Here is a 27424-nt window from a genome sequence, read left to right on the forward strand (position 1 = left end):
CTAGTTTGTTGGGGAAAAAAATGAGTTCGTTGTGCATCTTACTGTATTCCAAGAGTAAGGAAAATCTATCAAATCAACATTTGTAGATGAGAATTATACTCAGGATTGGAAGGGCCCCTTAAATGTCTAACCCCTTTTTATTTATTTTTTTTAACCCCTTTTAAAATGTGTTGATCTATTACAGTCCTGCAAATGGCAGTTCAACCTAAACCCAAACATCCCCTATTGGTGACAGTTCACATCCAAGTTATTAGAGAACTCTGTAAAAAAGAATTTCCATAGAATAAATAGAAAGCTTTTGCCTATGGCTTCTGCCCTCTGGCCTAGTTCTGTGGCTCCCACAGGGCCACACAGAACAAGTCCAAGGCCTCTTTAATGTGTCCGTTCTCCAGAGGCTAAAGATAGAAATCAAGAAAGCTTTCTAATATCTATAATTCACATCCTTGGCAAATAGCCTTAAACATTATTTTGGGGAAATTGATGCACTTGCAAATTTACTTTCTAGATAGTAAGGGAACAATTCATCTATTCCTGAGGTGATAAAAATTTTCAACCTTCATCAACTGTTATTGAAAATTCTTAACTTTCTATGTGCTACAAAGTTTAAAATAAACTAAGTTTGCAAACACATCATGCTAAATACATCAAATTATTTAATTTTTTTATTATCACAATTGACATATATTAAGTGAAAGAAATGACAGAAGTATTATAATAAAACATTTTGAAAGAAAATTTACACAATTAGGCCAATAGCCATCAAATAGCTTTGGGCCTATCTTAAAACACCAAGAGTTTTGATCAGACTATAGTGAGACACTGAACATTTCATTAACAAAAATATTGGCATGAGCCACAATGTATTCTGGTCGTCACTAACAAGGAATATTGTATTTAAACAACTATGCACTGCAATTCTAACACACTAGGTGTTCATACACTGCAGTTAACCCCTGAAGCTTTAAGCTACCAGGAATTCCTATATTTTCTATGCACAAAATTTACTTTGTGCATTATTGGAATCACATTTCCAGTTTTCAAATCTCTTCCCCCCCCCCGATACATGCAGTATGTCATACGTGGCAGAGAGCATGCCAGCTTCTCCTGTTTAACTACTAGCACATTCCTTATTACCTCAAGAGTTTTATGCTAATCTTGGAGTTTCTGCTTTAGCTCTCATCTCCTAGAAACAAAATAAAGCATTCTGAGAACCTATTCCAGGAATAATTTTTTATGCATAGGAAAATAAAGCAATCCAAGAGGCATTCTGATTAAACACTCCCTGGATCCTAGCTACTACTTTAAAATTAAAATGAAAATCTAACATAAGCCATCTACAAATTCTTATCTGGAATTTGTATTCTTTGCCTGGAAATAAATGATTCCCAGGCTTCATTTCTGAATGGATGAGGAGAGCAAAGAAACTGACATCCTACATTAACTGACAATAGATACAGGTAACTTAGGTAGAAGTTTATGGATTTAATTCTTTACAAGAATACACTTGCGCTACAAAGGTGAGAAATTAGAATGGTAAATTATCAGATGGCAAAAAGTAATGGCACTTAAACAGAGGTGTCAATATAACTTATGGTAAAATGTGCCATATAAGGCTGCTAGAATCAGCAGATTTACAAGATTTCAAAATACTTTTTATCAAGTAAGAAGGGAATTGGAATTTGAACCTGATATCCCTTCCTGCCATGCCTCCAGCAGACAAATATTCCTGTGGAATTAAGTCTACTGAATTGAGTCTACAAGAACCAAATCAAACAATTCTAGTTTCTCCTTCTTTTACAGATTGAAAAGAAACCAAGCTCTGTTCCACTCCCAACCCCCCCATCCCAGCACAGGACACATCCTTTCAAGGTGTATACAAAACCTCCTGGCATGTTTGGGCAAGCTATAATTCAGATACCATTATCAAGACTCTACTTTGATACGAGAACAAAACATCAGACCAACGTTGAGAATACCCTAGTTAGGCATCACGAAAATCACGCACTTAAAGAATATGCTGCTAACTGCCAAATTTGGGCCATTATAGCTGTTCTTCAATTGAAAATTTACACTAATATAAACTAGATCTGTGTATATATGTCTACATGTGTGTATATGTGCGTATGTGTGTGTGTGTAATTTTCATGCAATGATCTTAAAGCTTTGGAGACAGGGTTATTAGCCTAATTTCAAGGCTTGTCCATATAGCAGTACTGATGTGCACCAACTCTGCTAAAGGGCAGGATAATGAAAAAGACCATGGCACAAATTTTTAAACAATTTTAGGTTTAATTACATAATGCACCTGTAGATGTTCTAGCATAAACACAATTGTAAAAATCTACATCCTATTTTAGGGTATTTTTCCACCTCCCCTCCCTTAAAAGCTGTACATTTATAAAAAAATGTGACTCTCAAGCAAAATAAACTTTTTTTTTTTGCAACATACAAAATAAGTTAAATGATTCAGAAGGTCTTGAGCCATTAAGTTTCCCAATGATTGTGTTCTGGGCCATTCATAAGCACGACATGCAGCTAGCTCCTGGTCTAAGAACAGAACTCATAAATACATGTCAAACAAAATCCCAAACACTTGAATTAGATTTCTTTAGAAACTGATGAAAGTCAAGAAAATATATAGTTAGGGTTAACAATTCCATTCTTAACTTACATCATCCAGTGGCAAAATGAACAAGGCAGGTCACTCAGTCCCTAGTGCATTTTCTAGCTTGTACCGGTTTGGCAAAAAACACAAATGTAGTTCCTTTAAAAATGTTTTTTCTCATTCAAAATGTCTAAGGAGCTTAATGAATAAATTTCTACTTGTCCAATAATTTGTTATGCCCTCTCATATAATTTATGCATAGGATAGACATCTTAGTTATTAAAATAAAAATCTTTAACTGAAATCACTACAATGTGTCAGAATTGGGTTTGCAGCATTTCCCAGAGCAAAATGGTATAAACATAAAATGAAAAAAAATTGAGCTTACGTGACAAAAATGAAAAAATTCACTAATGGAATCATATCCTAATCAATTTCCGAGAGGGTTTATATGAATTTTTAAAAAGTGTCAAGTGTACCATCTAGAGTAGCTATATACCAAGAGCACTACATTTTTGCTTATTAATGACTGCTTGCTTGCTGGAGAATGACAATCTTCAATATACGTTACATAGTTACTTAGCAATTCTTGGCACTCAAAATGTTAATGATAATTTAAGAGTGAAATATTTTGAAAACAAATTATTAAGTATACACATAACAAAATAACTCAGTTTAAATACATTGATAGCAAAGGGTCTTGTCTTTCAGGATTGGTATAAAAACAATGAAGTAAATCAGCAGTTAGCTTGCCACTTCCAAGGTAGGTTTACAGGTACAAACTGGGAATGGTGGATAAAATAGGAATGGAATTTATTCTAAGAAAGTTTAATAACAGATATTAAGCAGAGGACTAGGTAGATACAGAAGGTATGCAGTCTTGGCATTCTTGCTTCTTGGGAGAACCAGGATGTTAAACCAAGAAGAGGAACTTCACTATTTTTCTCTAGGCTTTGTGTAATTAAATGATGTTCATAATTTCACATCAGTTACAATTATGTCTTATTTTTTATAGTGTCAAATAATTTCAAAGGGTTCATTTTTATTTCTTCTAACATCTAAGATATGTATATACATATTAATTTATATATATATATACACACATACATATATATGTTTATTCCATTTAAAAAAAGATCTGGGTCTTTGAATACTTGTCCTATCACTGTGAGGCAATGCCATGAATCAGGGACCTGTTTGTTCCACTGTGTTGGTGAAGGGCAGTTCACAACTTTTTCTGAATATTAAACTTGTAAATTCATTAGGTTCCTTTCAATTGTATGGTAGAACTAGCGAACGGTTAACATCTCTTATCCCCACAAACATAAGCTAAAAAGGCATTCCTTGTGACAGAGGAAACATCAGTCCCACTTAAAAATAGCTAACATTTCCCCACCTTTTAAACTCTAAATAACAGTAAACACCTACATTTTTCTTAATATATGTTCTTTGCCCAAATGCATATTATGGGATGGGTTCTATCAACCAAAAAGTAAAAACTGGAGTTTGTAATGTCCTGTTAATTTATTTAAAAATCTTTTTTTCAACAACTTCTTTAGCATTTGAAGTCCTTGATTCTTTGGTAGATCATTAAAAAAAAATTATCAGTAGACATGAATTTATTCTAAATGAAACTCCTTTTAATTCTCGGAATCTGCAACCTTGACCAACTGGAAAAAGATGTGTCAAGGAAACCTGACCTCAATAAATCAGGTATATTCTTGAGAATGTCGCTGCCGTCATTCTCTAGTAATGTGCCAACAACAGAAAACGTTTACACGAAACACTATTTCATCAGCACAAGTCTACAAAGCCAAAACATGTTATTTTCAGTCTCAGTTCTTTTCACGTATTTTAATTCAAAGTTTCTGCTTTGTGAAAATTTGTCTAGTTTTCAAACCTTTACAGAAACTGCAAACTAAATATTCTGAGTACTAAACTACATCTCCCCTTAATATATTTGCTATAGACTGTGGAGTTTGATACTGGGAGTCCAATTTGTATTTCCAAAAAGGGGGTTTAAAGTATTAAAGGACTCTATTACGTGGCAGCTATTGGGAGCCTAAATCCATGGTTAGTACTCTAATTACAAGGATCCAAAATGTTCTAAACTCTAGATGAACTGCTGCTTTCCTATACTCTGTCCAGTTCCTAATGACTGAATTATGTCTTTGGAAATAGAAAATTCACTTTTTCCTACATTTTGTTCTTTTTAAACTTCTTCAAAGCATGTTCAGAGTTAGTATTTCAGCAACCACAGACTCTTTGAGGGACTGAATCTAAACACCAAGCAGCAGAATTGTTTTTGAACTGTTCAACATTTAATCAGCCATAATTAACCTACCTGCATGATAGCAATTTGTAACTATCAGGTGCTTAGATTGCACTCTTTGTAGATGAAGCATAGTTAACTGGTTTAATCAGAATGTGAAGGGAATTCAAAGGGAAACACTATCAAGTTCACAAACACTGAATTCAAGTTTGGTAAATAACAGGCAGCAAAAATGGTATCAATGTCAGTGGGACATTTGCTAAATAGAATACTCAGTCCTTACTAAGATAAAAATTACCTTTTGCTCTCTATAGCAGAAGAGTAAAAAGAACTCCTTATTTCACATTAGGCATCCTGTAAAATAAATAATCTACCCATTTAATACTACTTCTTGTCATTTGCTTAACTGAAGAAAACTAATAGGCTGAAGCAGAAGCTGGTGTGTCCAGAGGTAGAGAGAGGGTACATGGGAGTTTCTGCACCTTAGTGGCTTTACCCAGCGGGACTAAAATGGTAGCGGGAGACTGGGGGCAGGATAGGCCACCTGCTCATTCTAACCACTTACCTTGCATTAATAGGAATCCTTCTATTGCCTGCCTGTTTTAGATAGTTAAAAAGGCCAACATTCTTAACTGACTTTCAAATAAATGAAACAAACCTAGCCAGAAAGCAGGCTTGGTAAGTGAATGTGGCTCCTTACATAGCCCTACTTACTGTCTGTGAATGTAAGCCCTTCCCTCCCTTCTGGTGGAACACTGTCTCAAAATAAAAATCACAACTTGCTTGGAACCACATGCTATTGGTGCATCCTATTTTTAGGCTGCTTTCATTCTTTTATTTTTTATACAGATACATATACACTGCTAGAATCAAAGCAAAAATATCAATGGGTAGGTACTACAGAACTAAAGTGAAACAAAACAAAAAAAACCAAGAACCAACAAGTGAAAAACAACAGCTATAAACTTTCAAGGCCAAAAGATAAGATTTAAGGGCAACACCTGTGGAGAGAGGAAAAGGAGTATAAAGTTTCTAGAGAGGTATTTATAATGCAAGTCTAATGCCAGCTTTTTAATAATAAAAAAGAGAAGTGCTTTACTACACACTGACTAGCACATATAATGCTTAATTTGGAAAGAAAAATTAATGAAGTTCCTTGGGCCAGCAGCAGATATGGTGTGTCCATTGCCGGCAACAGACACAGCACTGGAACAGAAAACCCAATCCCAGGGCAAAAGTATTCACAGAAATAATGGCTGAAGGTTTCAGAATTTGACAGGCAAGGTTTAATCACAAGTGCTACACTTTGTACAATGTTATTTATGGCTCTGCCTGAAATTTTACAGCTGTAACAGAAACTAAGACAAGTTCATATTTTAGTGTCAATTACATGTGTTAGATATTTAGTTAGTTACAAACCCCTTTTTTCTTGAAACAAAGGGCTTTATCTTTCTTTAAAGTGTTGAGATGTTTGAAAAGGATGTCATACCTATTAAGTACATTGGCGGTTTTCAATCAATTCTATATTGGTCGTGTGACTATTAATGAATTTTAATAGAAGTCTAATGGCCAAAGGCCAAAACTACATTCAAACCCTGCTAATATATCCAGGCAGATAGGAAATTTCAACACACACACACACACACACACACACACACACACACACACAAACTCAAACTAAAAACCTCCCAAAGGAACTGCTTTGTTTGTAGACTTCAATTTGAAGTAGATACTAAGGGCAAGAATAGACCAGTTAAAATTCACCTGAAAATCCTTTCCCCTTCTACAAATGTGCTAAAATACTGCGGTCAGCTTAGCATCCATCTCTTCATGTATGTTATGTATAGATGTACTTGTTTTAAAATGATATTTCAGATATTTAAATATTAAGTGGCCAGAAGACAAGAGTTACACTATCTGCAAAGTTTACAGTCCACCCGGTCCTTATGAAGACCACACTCATTTCACTAATAATTCTCCATGACAGCATATTAAAGGCCACCTCATCACCACTGCATAAAGCTGGTTTAAAAAATTTTTTACTAGCACAATCTGGTTGTCAAAGCTTCATTATACATTTTACTGTACAAATGCTTTTCAGATGATTTTTTTTTTTAAACAACAAACTCCGCTATAAGAGAAACTTAGGTTAGAGTTTTTTACGATGGTACTTTTTCAGTCTCTTTATTAAGTGTGGTTATCTCCAATAGTAAACAAGCTGATTTCATGAATGCTGTTACTAAATGACTTATGTATGATGTTATCTACAACTCTCAAACTGCAATAATACAGACTTGAACTTTTAAGCAGTTTGTTAATCATCATCTATGCCATGAATGTTTAAATATAATATATATTTAATATGAAAAAGCTAAAGCACAAGTGCTTTCTCCCACCCCTAATTCTGTTTTTGGGCCCTCACAGATTCGGAATGCATTCTTATCCACCCTTTTCACAAAGTCAGGAGAGCTCAGGAAATATAAAGTCAAAAATATACAAATCTTTGTTGTTACAATAAGATTTTTTTCCCACGACTGAAATTACCAAGGACCATGAACTTGGAAAAAGAAAATCAAAAGGAATTTACAGCAATTTATCTTCAAAGTTCAAAACTGGTCACTTCACAGAAAGACTTCAAGGTCTGTTGAAATTTTTCTTCTAAAAAGTCATTCTGTAGTGGAGTTTTCTAGGAAAAATAAAACAGCTTTTAATAACTGGCCCGCTGGTGTGAGAGCTACCGTGGAATAAATTAGCACAAAAATGGAAAAAAGTCTTATAACTGTTCACTGTTACAGACATAATCAACAAGGTCAGTCACTCTCAAAAGCTCATCTTCCTCCTCTTCTGGTGCCCCTGCCTCCTGCCCACCACTTGTCCCATTGGGGGCCAGGCTTGCACTGGTTGTGCTGTTGTCCTTGGGGGTCTGAGGCTTCTCAGTTGGCTTGCCAATCAAGTTCTCAATGGCTTTGCCAGGACTCTGTCCATTGGTGGAAGGTAAGTCCACTAAGCTATAGTCCAAAGGGCTCCCCACCTTGCCTACATTTTCAAAGTCCTCTTCCTCATCACTGTCTATCCGATAGGGCTTTTTGGTGCTCTCTTGTTCTGAGGGCAGAACCCTGGGCTGGCTGTCATGGGCAGGCTGATCTGCATCTCCATGAGCATTGTCACAACTCTCCTCTTCGTCTGTCTCGATCCGGTGTAGCCGTTTTCGGGATGGTTTACCTTCCTCTTCCTCCTCATCTGCTTCTGAATACTCATCTGTGCTTCGACCCCGCTTTCGAACTGACCGCTTTGATTCTTTAGCTAGCTCATCATCTTCAGAATTCTTGGATATATAGCTCTCTAGAATAAACAGCACATTTAAGCCATTGGCACAGTTAACCATTAACAGAGCTAAGTAATTCTCCTTTAACAGATTTAAGTAATTCTCCTTTTCCTCCCCATATTCATCCCATGTCCTGCTTTCAGACTTGCTTGTACATAACTATTTCCCTTCAATAACTGGCCTTATTTCTCTCTCCTCTCAGTCCCACAACAATGCCCAATGTGATTCACAGTATACTTTGCCCGTGATTTTAGGAAAGAGCAGAATCCTTAAATTAAATGAAGATAGGCTGGTCACAAACTAAGCAACTCCTTCCCACTAGCCCTCAAATTAGGGAGTCATGTAAACATACTGATAAGGAAAGAAACTAAGCACCCAATTCAGGACATCTGAAATACTGCGCTAACTCTTATTCCATGTTATTCAATGTCCTTGGTGGTCCTTAAACGTCTTCTCTTGTTTATACTTGACTCACCTGGTCTCATCGCTTTGCATACCATCCATATGCCAATGACTCTCACATTTGTTTTAGGCAACCAATCCATAGGTTCCAGACTCATGTGTCAAACTGCCTGCTCAACATCTATGCCTGGATTTCTAAACAGGCAGAACCAAGCTCCTAAACTTCTTCCTCAAACCTGCGCCATTCTGGTCTCCACCATCTTAGTTATTGGCAACTCTATTCTTCCAATCGCTCAGTCATCCGTGATTCCTTTCTTTCTCCCATCTAAGCCAGTAGTAAATCCTATGGGTCTACTTTCAAAGTATATCCATAATTTGACTGCTTGTCACCCCTTTACTGCTACTGCTCTAGTCTCACCCACCATTATCATCGCCTGGCCTATTTCAATGGCCTCCCAACTAGATTCCTAGATTTCCTCCCTGTCCCCTTCAATGTACTCATAATACAGATACCATAGCAAATTAAAATGTAAGTCAGATCATATCACTCCTCTGCTCAAAATCCTCCAATTATTTCTCATCTCACACAGAATAAATTCCAAAGTCTATACAATGGTTTACTGTACTATCTAATATGGTACCCACTAATCACATGTGGGTATCAACATTTTTTTCAGGTCTTTACTAAAATGTTGTCTTCTGAGTGAGGCATTCCTTTGGTACCCTATCTGAAATTTCACCTACGCTCCTTTTCTCCTTTACTTTTCTCCGTAGCATTTATCTCCACCTAATATATCATATATTCTGCTTATTTATCATGTTTATTGTCTCTCTTCCCCCAACTAAAGTAAGAGTTACATGACAGAGTTATATGTTTTTGGTTATTCTTTTCACTCTTCTATTCCCAGGGCCATGGACAGTGACTAGTTCAGTAAGTATTTATTTTTAATAGTTGAATTAATGAAGTTATATCTGTCTTTAATGACACATGAAGATAAATATACATTCACCCAGATGTTTACCTCCCTCCTTTAATCTCCCATATCCAAACATTTTTTTCCCATGCTCTCCTGGCTTGGGCTCAAACTTAAATGACAAGGATCTATGAAAGCAAATAATCTTCAAAACAGACCATAAACAATGGAGAATTAAATATATAAAAAAGAAATGGGGGAAGGTAAGGGTTAGACTCATTTAAAATGAACTTGGGAAGAACTCTGGAATAACTACAAAGACTAAACGGATATCACAAGTTCATATTTTAGATCTTTTTCTGTACTTCTGGTATGGGACACAGCTAAAGCTATTAAGAAATAAAAGTTTACCAACTAAAGCTCACTGTTATGGTGGAGAGAGACAGTAGGCACCCTTGGTTTGGAACTGTTCAGGTATTCAGGACATAGGAGGTTATTTCAAAATGAGGGCCGTAAATAATAAGGGAGCAGAAGAAATCTTGTTCAGATCATAATTTTCTGATACTCTTCTAGTTTCAATGAAGAATTTAATTATTACAATGAAGACCTTAAAAGTTAGTATCTTATCAAGTATCAGTTATTTAAACTATAAGTTGACCAGGCATAAAGTAAAGGGTTTTGTCTCAAAGATATTACGGGTTATATTAAATTTCTAAGAAATGGTACAGAATCATCATCCTGAGTTCACTTTATAATTTGTACTGCTGCCTTGTCCAAACTTCTGTAAACTGGAGAGCTATTCCTTACCTTCACTCTCTGAGCTGGAAAGCCTACGCTTGTGAACTCGTCTGATTTCTTTACCACGTCGTAAACTCTTCTGGGAACCATCACTTTCTGAATCTTCTTTGTAGTTAATTTGTCTTTTCTGGTTCCTCCTTGACCGCCTTCGACGAGTTTCTACAAAATCATCACTAAAACCATCACTAAAATCACTTTCTGTTAAAAAAAAAAAAAAAAAAAAAAGAGAGAAAGGAAAAAGAAATCAAGCACATTTTTTTAAAAAAAATTTATTTCTGGCCGTGCCATGCAGCACATGGGATCTTAATTCCCTGCCCAGGGATTGAACCTGGGACTCCTGCATTGGAAGTGCAGAGTCTTAACCACTGGGCCAGCAGGGAAGTCCCATCAAGTACAAATTTTAATTCCACTAAATAGAAAAGTAGTTAGCTTAGGTTATAAAAATATAAAGCTATTAGGCAGAGTTCAGTCATAACTTTTAAATGAACAGTAACTTTCATGTCTCTCATTTTCTTCTTAATAATATGAGTACATCTGGGGGGGCTTTAATGCCAAACCTCACAGATGTATCCTATTAGCAGTCAATCCTCAAGATTAAAAAATGTTTTACAGGGAATTCCCTGGCGGTTCAGTGGTTAGAACTCTGCACTCTCACTGCCAAGGGCCTGGGTTCAACGCCTGGTGGGGGAACTGAGATCCTGCGGTGCGGCCAAAACAAACAAACAAAAAAAACAAACCCTTTTTACATAATCCTTATCTCATATAACCTAAAGCTACCCAGTGAGCTGCATGGCTGCCACAACTGCTCTTCTTGGTGGATAGTTACTATTTTGCCTCATGATAATCTGCTGTTTCTATATATATGTAGCTGTACGGCTACAGTCATAGCTTCACAATGTACTGCAGAGGTTAAACTTTCTAACCACAAAAAACTGATGAGCCTGTTTCAAATAAGTACAGAACTGGAGTTATATTTTTGCCTTTTTTCCACACGGAATTAAAATCTGCTAAATACAGCTCATGGGACTACTTTAACTTTCAAAGCACTGCTAAATAGCACTATTCTTGTCATGTCACCTCTGATCAATAAACCAAAGTCACACTATGGCATTGTGTCAGAGCAGTTTTTCAGGAATGCTAGCAAATTCCACTGAATCATCATATCTAGCTTTGTTTTCTAATGGATTTCAAATATTTCAAAACAGCTAGCCAGTAGTTTAAAGGGGTCCCCACTGGCCAAATCTAGGGCAAAGTGTATCAAAATAGTGATGGTAACATATCATATCCACCGACTGAAATAAGAATCTGTAAGTCCACACTGATACAAAGAAATAAATATATAGGGGAGAAGAGAAAGCTCTTCCTTACAGAACACCAAGTATTAAATATAAAAGGAAGGAAGGAGTTAGAAAACTCATGAATAAATGCTAAAGCTAATGGGTGAAACATCTGATAAGGAACAGGATATTTACAGTCTCAAAATATCTTCCTATGAATTATTTATTAATTACAAAGGGAAAATAATAGAGAGACCTGGAGGACATACATTAACTCTGTGATATTCTTGCCAAAAATGTGTAACTAGAATCTAATCACAAGGATACAAAAACACAAATCAGGTATGTTTTACAAAATAACTAGTGTGTATTTTTCAAAAATGCTACAGTCAACAAAGTTTGAGGAATATTACAGATTAAAGGAGACTAAAGAGACATGAATAAATGCAATATGTAATCCTGAACTATATACTTGACCAGGAAAAGATGTTTATATAAAGGACAATATTGGGACACCTGATAAAATTTGAATGCGTACTGTTGATTAGATAATAGTATTTTATCAATAAAATTCCTGATTCTGATATTGTTCTGTAGTTATGTAGAACTCCACAAGCCTGGCCCAAGTTGGGGATATAATACTCCTGTCTGTGGCACTTCCTCAGTAAGACGACAGCTACCTATCTGCTAATCCCATAAAGCATTCCTATCTGTTCTTTTACCTGCTGTGCCTCTCACTATTTATTTAGATAATAGAGATAAGCATAAGCTATAATAACGTCAACCACTGATAATTTATAAAAACTAACAATCATAATCACTGATCATGATGTAAATGTTAGAGATAATTGGTGATCTTTCTCTAATAGCTAGACATCTGAGAAAAATGTTCTCAGATTAAGAATGATTCCCAAGAAACACTATGAAGGTAAAGTCTAGGCATGGAAACACTTGGCACCAAAAGGATTCATCACAATCCTAAATGAGTCTGGCATGAAGTTAACATATCCATCTGCATCTACCTTCTCAGATGTGCTTTATGTGAAAGATTTAATTAGTGGTGAATCATAAGAATAGAACTCAAAGTTTCATCAGAAAGCTTATATTACAATTGAATGGAATTTTATTTTAAGAAATCTTAATTCCAGAAGTCATAAGAATTTACTGACTTGGTGAGATGTGGATACAAATTATTTTTACCAGAGTCTCTACTATTCTCCTCAGATTCCTCCTCTTCATCATCATCGGAGTACTTTTTCTTTGGAGTCTTTCTCCGCAAACGCCTGCTTTGCCTCATTGGCCGGGAGGGATGTCGCCTTAGTCTTCGGCTACAGAAATCAGTGTCGCTGTCATCATTAGATGGTGGGTCTTCTTCACTTTCATCTGGGTTCTCATCAGATACTACAAACTCATCTTGAGATCTGTCCAAGAGAAACCAAATGAATTATGATGGTACACTTAAAACCGTGAACCCGTTTTTGAGTTCTGAGTTCAGATTCTAACAAGTCCAGTGAATTATTAAGTAACGTTTAATGTAAAATATCCAGTTAACTGTATCAGTTTCCCTGTTTATAAAATGAAGAGGTGTTTTGCCCCCTCTCCTTTTTTTTGAAGGAGTTATGAACATGAATGGATGCTGATTTTTGTACGTAAATTGTTTTGGCCTCTTGGGAAGTCCTCCACATACCTCAAATTCAACATGCCCAAAAGTGACCTCATTACTTCCTAACCTACTCCTCTCTTCGGTTCCCTAGCCTGGTATTTGGTACTGTCACCCATCCAGTAATTCAAAGCAGAAACATGGTATTTATCCTAATTTCTTTCTCCCTTTTCATTTCTCACATCTAATCAAGGACTAATTCCTCCCGAGTCTATCGCATAAAGATAATATCTCAAACCTGATACCTCTTCTCAGTTCAGGCTCTCATATCCCATCTAAACTACTACAGCAATTCCCCAAAGTCTCTTTAATCTCTACACTCATTTCCCCTCAGTAAATCCTCCGAACGAATGCCAGGATGAATCTTTCTAAAACATAAACCTCATATTAGTCTGGTATTTAAAACCATTCAGTGGGTTTTCATCATCTTCAGGAAAGAGTCCAAATTCTTATGCATGACAAACAAAATACTCCATCATCTGGTTCCTTTTTATGTCTTGGCCACATTTCCAGCAGGGCACTTTCCGCTGCTTCCTCAATTCTTCTATCCTGACACACCAGGAGTTTCCTAAATATTCTATGACGTTTTATGCCTGGCTGCCCTGGACAGGATTTCTCTGCTTAGAATACTTTCTTTCCTTCACTGCTTCTAATCTCAAATTCATCAATCTGCCCAATTCATTCTTCACATTTCAGATAAAGCTTTATTTCTACTCTGAGGCTTTCCTTGACCTCCCTGGATTGATCTGGCCCTTCTCTGTACCCTGACTTATGTTTTAGTAGCAATCATGCAGCATGACTTTTTTGTGGTTTATATGTTTGTTTCCTCCACTAAACAATGAGAGGAGAAACTCTGTGGTATTCTTTCCATACCTGTTCTGCAGGGAAGCCTTTCCTGATCTTCCATACTGAATTACTTGCCCCAACCCAAACCCCTATGGGTCACAAGAGAATAGTTTCTAAATACTCATACCTGTCCACTTCTCACATTTGACTGGGAACCTCTCATGGTCATGGTGGCAGAAGGTGACACAGAGGTACACCACAAATGAACGCTAACTGCTGTTCATGAAATTTAAATACAATGTTGAATATTAAACCAACAAGCATAGGGACTTCCCTTCCCTGGTCCAGTGGTTAAGACTCGGCACACCCAATGCAGGGGGCACGGGTTCGATCCCTAGTTGGGGAACTAAGATCCCACATGCTGCATCGTGTGGGCCACCCCCAAAAAACAAACAACCCATAAAACTTCGTTTTAATCTAGAAAGAACCAAAATCAGCATCGCTGAATTTGTTTAAAGTATACTGAAAACAGATTGTCTATGTGCATGAAGAACAAAAGCTCCATCAGAGCAGGGCCGAGCTTATCTGGTAGGCCTGTTCAAGCCTGGACGTAGAGAATGGGATCTACTGACAGACCACGCACCCATCACTGATCTTGAATTCATCCTCACTCTCTTCTTCATCCAGGTTGCTGTCACTGTCCAGATCATTTAGTCGCCGGCGTTTCTTCCGGCGAGCAGCAGCTGCCCTCTGGGGTCGTTTATTTTCTTTTCTTTCTTCATCCAAAATAGTAGAGATATCTTTTCCACGGTGGCCAGTGATAGTGGAGATATCTTTTCCTCGGCCAACTCCTGAGTCCAGGGGGCAGGGTGTAGGGCAGGTGAGGGGAAGAGAGGGAGGGAGAGAGAGAGACAAGTATATGTTTATTAAAAGCTTCCCTTTAATATCTACAGATTGTCCTTAGCAGATTTTCATTCGATTTCTTTATTTTCTTCCTACAGATATGCAATTTTCTCACATCTTTAGCTGACAGAGCTCTCTTTTGTTTATCCTACTAAATAGAAGTTTACTATGTAGAGAACTTGCTTCTTCAAAAATTTTGGTATGATTCATGTACCATAATATTCACCCTTTTAAAGTGTATAATTCATAGGTTTTTAGTATAGTCACAAAGTTGTGCAACCATCACCACTAATTCCAGAGCATTTTTATCACCCCAAAAAGAAACCTCATACCTATCAGCAGTCACTCAAGAATCTCTTCTTGGGGCTTACCTGGTGGTGCAGTGGTTGAGAATCTGTCTGCTAATGCAGGGGACGCGGGTTCGAGCCCTGGTCTGGGAAGATCCCACATGCCACAGAGCAACTAGGTCCGTGACCCACAACTACTGAGCCTGTGTGTCTGGAGCCTGTGCTCCGCAACAAGAGAGGCCGCAATAGTGAGAGGCCTGGGCACCGCAATGAAGAGTGGCGCCCCTTGCCACAACTAGAGAAAGCCCTCGCACAGAAATGAAGACCCAACACAGCAAAAAGTAAAAAATAAATTTAAAAAAAAAAAAAAAAAAAAAAGAATCTCTTCTTGAAAGCTGTCTTTTGGATGTGGCTTTAGAAAGAGGCCAATCCATTTTTAAATTTTTTTTTAAACTGTGTTTGCAGGGCAGAGGAAGTGAGAATTTAGCAGCAAAGATATACATAAGGCACACATGTCTGGAAAAGCTAGTGACTTCTTCAGTTTTACTACAAACAGCCTACTTATTATTAATCCTTTCTAGAGCTTTCATAAAAACACTGGAGCACTGGTGATTTCCTACATAGCTCTTTAATTAAATTATCTTCAAATTCTTCTATTTTAATGTCACCCATTAAGGACTATGAAATTAATAAATTGATTTTTAATTTAAAGCAATCATTTAGATTCTGATTATCCATAATTTTTGTGACTTTGTAGCAGCAGTGATCTAAAAATGGAAAGACAACAGCAAAGTTTTCTGTTTGGAAGCAGAAGAAAATTTTTTAATCTAGGGAAGAACATTTAACCTAGGGAGGAACATTTATGTTTCATATCAGATTACAAAATAATACTACTTTTAACATAATTAGAAGCTCTGAGTCTATACATTGACACCGTGTCCAGAGATTATTTTCAGTCTCAGACAGTTAACATCAGTAGTGATCGTGATACATACTGAGGAGAATAAGAAAATATGCTTGCTCACTGCTTCTAATCAGGGCATTTTAGTTAACATATTGGCCGAGTTAGATGAAAAAGAGAGAATGATAAACACATACCTCCTCCATCAGCCTCTTTAATATCATCTTCTATAGCTTCATCAATTGCTTCGTCAAACTCATCAAATCTAAAATACATACAACAATCACATTACAGCCTGTCCTGGCATATGGGTTAGGAAAATTGCCTCTGAAGTGAAAAAGGGCTGAATGTGAAACTGCTCTCTGCTACTTTGGGGCTGTGAGACTTGGATTAGACCACCTCAGTCCTGTTAACCTCAATTTCTTTGGTAAAACAGAGTTTTGTAAATCAGTATCTAATTCTAAGTTGTTTTTCATTTTCAAAGATCACCTATACCAGGCAGCAACAAATATTTTTGTAATGGGCTTTGTAGACTATACAATCTCTGTCGTAACTACTCAACTCTGCCATTGTAGTGCAAAATCAGCCACAGACAATGTAAGTGAATGAAAAGTAGCTGTGTTCCAATATAACTTTATTTATAGACACTGTGATTTGAATTTCATGTAATTTTCAAATAATTTTATCCTTCTGGTTCTTTTTTCAACCATTTATAAATGTAAAAACCACTCCTAGGTCACGTGCTATACACAAACTGGCAGTGAGCTGGATTGGCCCACAGGCCAACCCGATTATACAAATCATATGACAAGGTAAACTGAACAAAATTCGTGTTCCAGAAATAATACTAAGTGTGAGAAGTATACTACTGTTGTTATTAAAGATTATATTATTATTATTATTACTGAAATTCATATACAGATGGTCAGAATTTTAAAACTAGGTAAACATACTTTATCTCACAAGGGCTATTTCCTCCAACTTAAAGCAAAAAACCAAGACTAGATGATTCCTAAGATTTATTCACATACAAAACTCCTTTCACTTTAGAACTGAGGTGACCAAAAGATAAAGTGACTTGAAGATCATGCTAAATATGGTAATTACTAGCCACATGTGGCTATTTATATTTAAAATAATTAAACTAAAAAATGCTGTTCCTCACTAGCCATGTTTCAAGTGCTCAACAGTGACATGGCTACTGATTGCCATATTGGACAGCAAAGTAACAGAACATTTCCATAACCACAGTAAATTGGACAGCATTGGATTAAAGTTACACAGTGATTAACAACAGAGTTAAGACCAATAGCCAGCACTTCCCTGGTGGCGCAGTGGTTAAGAATCCGCCTGCCAACGCAGGGGACACGGGTTTGATCCCTGGTCCAGGAAGATCCCATGTGCTGCAAAGCAACTAAGCCCGTGTGCCACAACTACTGAGCCTGTGCTCTAGAGCTCGCGAGCCACAACTACTGAGCCCGTGTGCCACAACTCCTGAAGCCCGCGAGCCTAGAGCTCATGCTTCGCAACAAGAGAAGCCACCGCAATGACAAGCCCGCACACTGCAACGAAGACCCAACGCAGCCAAAAAGAAAAAAAGAATAAAATCAAAAATCCTTAAAAAAAAAACAATGACTAATAGCCAAATATTTTGCCTTTTGAGTTGAGAAACTCATTACAGCTATAGATTTCCTCTCTAGGAAAATATATACCTACACAAACATAACATTTTACATATAATTTCAGAGGATTCACAAGTTTCAGGTTAAGAACTCTTCTTCTACATATTTTTACATGCAACAGTTTACTTCCAATTTTTCATGATTATAAACAATGCTATGAAAAACATCCTTATAGATATAGCTTAGCTTTTCCTTAAGATAAATTCTGAGAAAGTAAAAATCGGTGTATCTATTCATCAGGCTAGAATAACAGATTCAGATACAGCCAGATATAAAGTTAATGGAAAACAGGATTTCTCCGAAGGACAAGATGCAGCTGTAAAGTGCCATAACAATCTATTTCTTTGAGCCACTACTACTTTCTTACTGAGACACTGTTTTCTAAATTCAGAGACCATCAGAACCCTTGGACAAAGGAAATTATAGCAGTAAGAATGAAACACCCACCCCTGCCTAGAGGATCTAAGTCACTTTTAACACAAATAAGCAGCCTTGATTTACATTCCAGATTCAGAGTTTGGATAAGGGGTTGGACACAACACTCCACACTCTTATCTTCATTGTTTTCAAGTAAATAGGACCCTGTGTCTACCATGCCGTACACATATGATACTGACCCTTTCACAGTCCTGCTTTGCTTTGAGCCTTACTCTTCATTTAAATTTCATCTAAACTCTACCATTCCTCAGTATCTTTTCATAACTCTATCTTTTCTTTTGTTTGGTGAGATGCCCCTTGGTTCCACTATGAGATTTTGTTGGATTATAGGTTTGTTCCTGGTATTCTTGCTACAAATAAAATTGTTGGCTTAAAGGCATACAAATTGTTCTTCAAGGGTTGTAGCAATTTAAAATACAACCATGAAGTGAATTTTACCATTAAGATTTTTTTGCTAATACGGAAAAACAAAATTATTTTGTTCCTTAATTTTAATTTGAATACCCAGTAAAGCCAATATTATTTTCATGTTTACTGGTCATTTTTCCTTTTTCATTCGCAAGTACTGGTTTGTGTCCTTTCCCCATTTTATTAGCCAGTATATTCATCTTTCCTTACAGATCTGTAAGAGCTTTTTATGTATTAAAGATTTTAACATCTTTGTCATATGTTGCAGTTATTTCTATCCAAAGTGTATTCCTCGCCCCCCCTTTTTTTTGGGCCATACCATGGCATGCGGGATCTTAGTTCCCCAACCAGGGATCAAACCAATGCTCCCTGCAGTGGAAGTGCTGAGTCTAAACTACTGGACCACCAGGGAAGTCCCCAAAGTGTATTTCCCCTTTAACCTTTGCTTATTTTTTCAAGTTTTGAGACAGGAAGACTGACATTTTGTCCTGCTATCATTACAAATATGTGCCCATCCCATCCCCAGTCAGCATCCCTCTCAAATAAACAAACAAACACAAATCATGCTGTCTAGTTCTAGTCTTCAAAATACATGGAAACTTAATTTTTCTTAAGGAACTGATTTCCTAACAAAAATGGCTTTTTATCCTTGACTTCAGAAATGTTAATGTCTGAAGTATGCAACAGTCTTTGCAGACACCATGTGGAAAAACTATTTCCACTATGAAAAAAACTATATACTCACTGTTATTTTAAAAACGCATAAGCCATTCCTTTTGAATTTTAACTCCTTTACAAAATTTCTTTGCAAGCAAACATTTTCTTTTGTAAGTGCTTTTTGTCTGAGTCTTTCTTAATTTTATATAATCAAATTTCCTTTTCACTATTTTTTCTGTGTTTGGTGTTATACTTAAAAAGTTGCTCCTTACATAAGAATGTGTATCTTCCTTACCTCCTTTTGGGAACTAGGCAGGGTATAAATAAATGAATCACACAATACATATTATGATAAAAAACATAGTTTATATTACTGTTATATAATTTTAAGCTGAAGGGATCATCTGGGTTAGTTCACCATCATAGGTATGTCAACCAAGACCCAGGGAAATGGACCAACCACTCAAAGATATATGGCTAATTAGTGGCGTGGTGAGGGCTATAATCTGAAGTCTTCTGGCCCTCAATCCAATGCTCCTTCCAGTCAACTTTGACATCATCCTCTATTAGGAGCTATAATAATCCGATAAACAATTATTAAATGATAGTAGTGATGAAATTTTTTTTTTGGGGGGAGGGTTTCTTTTCTGTGTTGATATATTAAGTGCTTTAGATTTTATCCTCACAACAGTCCCATTGCAGCCCATGTACAAAGTAAATTCTAGGTGTATTTATTAGAGCTTGAATATGACGAATAAAACTTAAAAAAAATATATTAGGGGCTTCCCTGGTGGCGCAATGGTTGAGAGTCCACCTGCCGATGCAGGGGACACGGGTTTGTGCCCCGGTCCGGGAAGATCCCACATGCCGCGGAGTGGCTGGGCCCGTGAGCCATGGCCCCTGAGCCTGAGCGTTGGGAGCCTGTGCTCCGCAATGGGAGAGGCCACAGCAGTGAGAGGCCCGCGTACCGCAAAAAAAAAAAAAAGAAAGAAAAAGAAAAAATTACTAAGAAGCAGAAGGAAAAAAGAAAAACTGAGAAGAGACATACAAATGCCCAACAAGCACATGAAAAGATGCTCAACATCACCAACCATCAAGGAAATGCAAATCAAAATCATGAGACATCACCTCACATCTGCTAGGATGGCCGCCATGAAAAAAACAAAAGCAGACAAGTGTTGGCAAGGACGTGGAGGACCCAGAAACCCTGTACACTGCTGGTGGGAATGGAAAATGGTGCAGCTGCCATGGAAAACAGCATGGCAGTTCCTCAAAAAAAACAAAAACAGAACTACCATATGATCCAGCAATCCCACTTCTGGGTATATACCCAAGATGAAATGCTAATAAAACAAATTTCTTCTCCCACTGAAAACCACAATTACATCAGGATTGAAAGACAATACAGTTCCCCTATGATGCTTGTTCTGATAATGTAAATTTGTTCCAACATAACTGATATATTAGGAAATAATTCAAGCATAACATGTATTTCATACTTGCTTATATATAATCTTCCTTGTGAGAAACACTAGGTAAATGTAGAAAACTGCACCAGCTGTGTAGGAATACACAAAACAAACACGTGCACACATCTTACAAATATTTACCAGCTACCCAAGCTCATCATGTGTGTTATAAGCTAGAGCCATCTGCATCTGGTATTACAAGTTTCTGGCTGATTTCAAGTAACTCTCCTTCTACCACTACACAATAATTTACAAACTGCAACTCTCCTCACAATCACTTCCACAGACAAGCTTCAGGTCTTTTTTCAACATAAAATGTCATATTTATTGTAGTACTTGTTATTTCTTAACCACTTAAGATGTGTCAAATGGTACTCCCATTGTTATCTTCTTTTTTAATGTGTCACTAATGAAGTTTTTGAGTGTGTGACCCTAACTCCATATTTCCCATAATCCCTATAGTTTTTGTGCAATTTTGCACACAATGGCAATTTTTAGGAATGCATTTGTTGTGTTTTAGTAGAATTGACTTTAACACTTGCACTTTCCATTAGTAGGTTTTGACTTCACTAGTTTTAATGATTTTATTAAAAAACGGTACTTTTAAAAAGTTTTTTTTTTTTTAAGGAATAAGATGGACACCATTCCCCTAAATATTAAGGATTTTACTCTTACTGATCCTACTGCATTTTATTTTATTTATAACAGTTTATGGAAAAACCCAAACAAACTTTTCGGCCAACCCAAAATAAAGTTTTAACAATAACAACAGAAACTACACAAGGGGAACTCTTTCATGATCACTGACAAAAGTTTATAAACAGGAAACAAGCTTAAAGTTCTATAAAATCAACTCTGTTTTCCATCTCCAGTTATTCAAGTTAAAAGACTGTTTTGGTGTTGTCTAACAATGGTCTAAAATAATTAAAATATCATTTATTTATTATTTGAGTGAGACAGGGTGGTGTCGTGGAAAGAACACTAGACGAACAAACAATTAGAAGATAAGGTTTTAGTCTAGGTTTAGCTACTAACAGAGTGACTATGGAAAAATCTCTCTCTGATATTTCTGGTGGCAGATGGTAAACCAGACTATATTTATTGAGTCTCTCAATAGGTACTGATGGAGCACCATGCTAGCTGTAAAGAACAGAGGGATGCATAACACGGACATGGTACTTACCTTCATGTTAACAGTATAGTGCGGGAGAGCAATATTAATCAAAAAATTAAAATCACGATTGTTACAAATATAGAAGTACTTTCAAGAAAAAAAACTGGTTGCTATGAGGGCATATAATAGAGGGGTTTGATTAAGAGAGGATTGTTAACAAGGTAAAAAACAGGAGGGAAATTCAAGTAAACAGTCTACACAAAGGGACCGAAAGAAGACAGTGTGGCTGACCTGAGAGAGTAAGGGAAAATGTGGATGAGGTGGAGCTGAAAGGCTAAGTGCAGGGCAGGCTATGTAGTGCCTGTGGGCCTTGTTAAAGGCATCGGTTCTTATCCCCAGAGCTACAGAAATTGGACAAAGTATGTTAAACAGAAGAGGATAACACGAGCAAATTACATTTGGAAAAGATGATGTTGGCTGCTCTAAAATTCTATGATTCTAAAGACGGTAAGTAAGAAATATATATACAATTTCTAATCATCACTGTCATCGTAATGGGAAAAGCATATACTTTGGGGTCAGGTTGTTTCAAAAACATTTTCCACTCCTTCATTCTCACAGATTTCATACCTATAACTTATACATTTCCGTGTTCTTGTTGACCTCCTTTCAAGCAAGTTTGCTTTGGATTTTTTGGAATCTTTTTTCTTTTCTTCATGATCTTCAGAAAAATCTGGCTCCTGGTTTAAAAATATGATAATAAGTATATAGGTTATTAATCACAACAGAACAAAGTTCCTTGGAATTAACAGCTTTCTAATGTCCATCTAGGCAGCACATGTGAAAGGTTAAAAAAAGTGAAATGATTCCCATAAAACTGAATAAACATGGCAACACTAAGTACAGAGATCAAAAAGAATATTGGTGATCAAAGGATGAAAACACTTCTGTATTAAACTTATGCGTTTGTGAGTTTATAATTACCTCTTTTAAAACAATCATGATGAAGTCTATCCACCGATAATGAAACTTAACACACATAAATCAAAAGATATGCTGAATAAATGAAATAATGGGTTTAGAAGAAGAAAGGGGCAAGGTGCTCCAGAAAAATAACTAACCAAGACAGGTTATTTCAGTGTGTGATTTAATTAAGCCTGAATGAAACTGCATATGAAACTAAGAAAATTTCCTCATTTCAAAAGAATATCATGTTACATATACTTTCACTCATGAGATAGCTTTCTCAATTATAAATTAGATTAATAACTGCAAAACAATGGTATCCCTTCAAAGAAACTGAACTGTAAGAACACAAACTGAAGTTTCTGATAACCCCCAAAGGAGGGAATTAAAAACCAAATCTCCCTGAACTATTTTTTAGTCACTTCACATAAATAGCACATAAAGAAGCTAAAAACGAATTACCCAATTTAGGGTACAAAAAAAAAAAAAATAGAACATAAACTCCGTGGGGTGAGCTTTAACTTGGTTTGGATGTGATATTACATTTTGGGGCTATCTGCATACACATAATTTTAATCATGAGGGAAATGGGTGATTTCTTTTTTTTTTTTTTTTTTGTGGTACGCGGGCCTCTCACTGTTGTGGCCTCTCCCGTTGCGGAGCACAGGCTCCGGACGCGCAGGCTCAGCGGTCATGGCTCACGGGCCCAGCCGCCCCGCGGCATGTGGGATCTTCCCGGACCGGGGCACGAACCCGTGTCCCCTGCATCGGCAGGCGGACTCTCAACCACTGTGCCACCAGGGAAGCCCTGGGTGATGTCTTTAAGGTGCTAAATTTTCATTTTTAATAAAATAGGTATACTATATATTTAAAACCACTCATATTACATAAAGTGAGTTAAATTTGAGAACAATTTTGGCAGTCTCCTCTTTAAAAATGCTATAAACCAGAAACTTACTTGTGGAGGAATGATGTTTTCAATACTGATACCCACATACACCAAGCGTTCTTTCCTTTAAGTAAAAAACAAAAAAGCACACAAAGTGAGATTTGCTAAAAATAAAATTGTTATGAAAACATTACTAACACAGATAATACTAAAATTATGATTCATGGTAACAGCAGAAGCTAGGTCACAGACATGTTAGTTATTATCCATGAAACTTATAATATTGGTATCTGTGGCAGGCACAACACTTCCTAAAGGTATGAAAACTTAGCTTTAGAAGTGACTTATGCCAGGTAAAATAAAACCTGTAAGTGAAACAGACAAGGAAAGCTGATGAAAAGAGTCATGCTTGTGACTCACTGATGAAGTGATTAGATGGAACACCAACTCTGGACAAACTGGATCTTTGTTATGCTGGAAGTTCTCAGTAATATCGTATGTGAATGATTCTAAGACCATCCACTTCTTGTTTGCAGAGAAGAAAACCAGCAATACAGCCACATGTCTCTGCACTCTAGGATGCTTACAACAAAGATATCTTCAGAGCCAGTGAAGACTTCTCCAGAAAATGTGGATTTATGGACACTAATGACATAGAGTTTCATTTCAAAGAAATCTTTGTTGATTTTAATTCAACAAATTTTACACAACGAATTGCTATACAGAACAGAAGCTTTCTCTGGTTCTCCCAAAGTTAATTCAAATACACCAAGAACAGCTGAGCTTTTACATACATGCCAGTGTATGTTCAACTAAACAGAAATAGTAACCACTCTTCCTCCCTTTATTTGTGATGTCCCATATAGGACATTAATGATCCAGTTGTGTGGGTCCTTTAGAACACAGCCTTTACTGCCCCATAAACCCTGGGCTAACAAGAATTTTATAGTCATTTTAAGAGATGGGTTATGAAGCTATTAAATAAAACTGGCATGTAAGAAAATAAAGTTATTTTAATCAAAACATTTAAAAAAATTAGTACAGTTAATGAACTAAAAACTAGGAAAGGAAGAACAGTACTAGCTGAAATTAATAGGAAAGGCTACGTGGATAATTCAAAACTTCAGCTCTCTGTTATTAAATATGTTTGACATGTCCCTCTTTACATTAACCAAGTTTATTGTGGTATCAGTTTCCTCAAAAGCTCTATTTTCACTTGACCATTATTTCTCTTCTCAACTCAATGGAAAAAACACTTAGTCATGTTCCATGTTAGGTCTTGACTTGTGTCAGGCTTGGAAATCGAAAGGTAAATGAGACATAGTTCTTGCCCTCACAATTATTTAACAGCTAACTGTAGTCCATTACGAACAGGTATAATGGAAATGAGAAAAAGGAATGGATTTTCTCTGAAGAGCTGAGAAACTCGAGAAGGCTTTAAATAGGTGGTAATATCTGAGTAAGATCTTGACGGTAGGTATGATTTCTCATCAAGGCATTCTCTTGCTCAGTAATCTTACGGAAAGTCACATCTTCCATTCTATCTCACCACCTAGCTCAATGATCATATTGGGCCCAGACCTTATTACCAATAACCACACCCTTTCTAAAATTTCAATTTCAAGGAACCTGTTCTCTGACTTCTACTGACTCACTTTCCAGCTCACTCCCTCTGTTACACTGATTTCAACCATTCCCTGACTCCAGTGGGAGCTCTATCCATTGACCCTACCCTTTTTTCACTGTCCGGCACTCCCTTTGTGTCCTTACTTTCCCCCTTACCTGGCTTAGACTCCATGGTCCATCATTACAAATACTCCTTTGCATACACTCTCAAATTCCTTGTCTCTTTCTCTCCTTCCCTCTGTTATATTACCTGGAAAATTCCAACCCTGATTAAATCCAACTCTCTGCTAGCAAAGCACTAGTAATAGTACTTTGGAAGTACATAGCTATTTGAATTCCCAATAATTTCTGGCACCAAGTCCAGGAAGGGACATTTACATATCAGCTGAATGGACTGAAACATGAGATTTCACAGAGCATCACAGCTCCAGCTCTATAGACAGTTGCTGGCTAGTACTAATTACTCACTGACACATCCTTCTTTTCCACCATACCGTAGAGCCACATGTCATACACCTCATGTTGATTACATTGCCCAGCATAAAGCAGGTGCTCAATAAATGTTCATTAAATGTTGACTAAAAGAACAAACAAGGGGAAAGATGCTCTAGCACTATGACATAGACAGTAAGCAAGGCTCTAAGTTGTTAGGATGAATGCTAGAGAAATTATTTCACAGATTTGAAACAGCATGAATAAAAATGCTCACTTTTAAAAAGAGATGAAGTCACCTGTATTTACAGTTAATATATTATTTACTTTAGAAACATACATATTTTGCTATTTAGAGCTCCTAATATATACATATATTAGGAGTTATAAATAATGAAAGCTTTGTTAACCAGATTTTTGGGGGAATTCACAAACAACAGTAACAGTTAACTTGCCTTGTTAGAATGGTCTCGTATAGGATTTAGTGTGATGTAAAGGCACAATAACAGATGTCCTCTTAAAGGATGACATTTAAGTAAAGAGGATTACCAAGGATAGAAGAGAAAGTAGATGAACTAGTAAATGGGAGGCCAATAATATAAACAAATGTGGCACATTTTAACATAAATTTCTAAAACTGAAAGTATTTAACTGCAGCAGCATATTCTAAAGTGTGTGAGGCAAGAGTAAAATATACGTTCACCAATCTTTCCACATAGAAAATGTACAAGCATCACAGGCCTCCGAAGAATAAACGGATATAATGTGAGTATGAGACAAACTCTTAGTGGTTTACATTCTTGGCTTTTAGAGAGAATCTACTTTCTTCCAAGTCCTTGAAGGGTGAGAGCCTATTAGCTATCTACACTGCTAAGTCAGATCAGCTTCAGAACATGAACTCATTTCTCAGAAGGGCAGGCAGATTGCAGGAAGACCGAGTCTAATTTTTAATTATGATTTAATTTGAAGCATCCTTAGTTAGATCTTTTCCAGTGTCAAAAATTATGACAGGAGCAGTTCGTACATCAAAATAGTCCTAATAACTGTATACAGGACTGTTAGTTCCTAAATATAAAGGTATTTAGACAACCAATTAAAAAAAAAAGTACTACTTTTATCTCCTAGTGAACTTCAGAGATAAACTTTGCCTTTAAACTAAGCAGCATACATCATGAGCCAGAGAGAGCTCAAGGTGAGCAGTAAAGAGGAAAAAGGATCTAGAAGTTGAACTCATTTTTAAGGTTCAACTTGGCACAAAGTGTGTGGACTATGGAATGAGCAGACTGTCTCAACGCAAACTAAAGTTTTGAGGGGAATACTATGTGACAGGAGGTAAGAGTTAAAGTAGCGGCAAATGAAGGAGCAATCAGGAGACATTGCTTAGATTTTTCTCAGATGGGCATCAGTTCCTACTGATTAATCCTCTGAAAATTCTTTTCAACCTCTCTACTGTATTATCATGATGACTGCTCTAGTTCAGGCCTCACTGGCTCTCACAGACTTTATTCCAACAGCCTCAACTCTAATTCCTTCTTCTTACTGTTACCAGGGCATTTTTTCTGAAATAAAAGTCTGATTATGCACATTCCTCCTTTGATGGCTCCCCCATGCCT

General features: G+C 36.7%; 1 protein-coding gene across 2 annotated transcripts in view; it reads right to left on the minus strand.

Annotated features, from left to right (window-relative positions):
* Positions 1 to 2244: 2244 nt before the first annotated feature.
* The window catches only part of RSF1 (remodeling and spacing factor 1), a 169600-nt gene continuing 144420 nt past the window's right edge, over positions 2245 to 27424 (minus strand). The window contains exons 10-16 of one of the 2 annotated variants that reach the window (XM_079929758.1): positions 23823 to 23877; positions 22529 to 22638; positions 16328 to 16395; positions 14683 to 14890; positions 12794 to 13014; positions 10326 to 10514; positions 2245 to 7563 (exon numbers count right to left, since the gene is read on the minus strand). In XM_079929758.1, coding sequence (XP_079785884.1) covers positions 7544 to 7563; positions 10326 to 10514; positions 12794 to 13014; positions 14683 to 14890; positions 16328 to 16395; positions 22529 to 22638; positions 23823 to 23877 — 871 coding nt within the window. In that variant the 3' untranslated portion in view covers positions 2245 to 7543. Of the gene's footprint in view, positions 8220 to 10325; positions 10515 to 12793; positions 13015 to 14682; positions 14891 to 16327; positions 16396 to 22528; positions 22639 to 23822; positions 23878 to 27424 lie in introns of both variants that reach the window. The other variant, XM_079929757.1, reaches the window with a different exon arrangement.

The sequence above is a fragment of the Stenella coeruleoalba genome (genome assembly GCF_951394435.1).
Source record: "Stenella coeruleoalba genome assembly, chromosome: 8".
In the NCBI taxonomy this organism is placed as follows: Eukaryota; Metazoa; Chordata; class Mammalia; order Artiodactyla; family Delphinidae; genus Stenella; species Stenella coeruleoalba.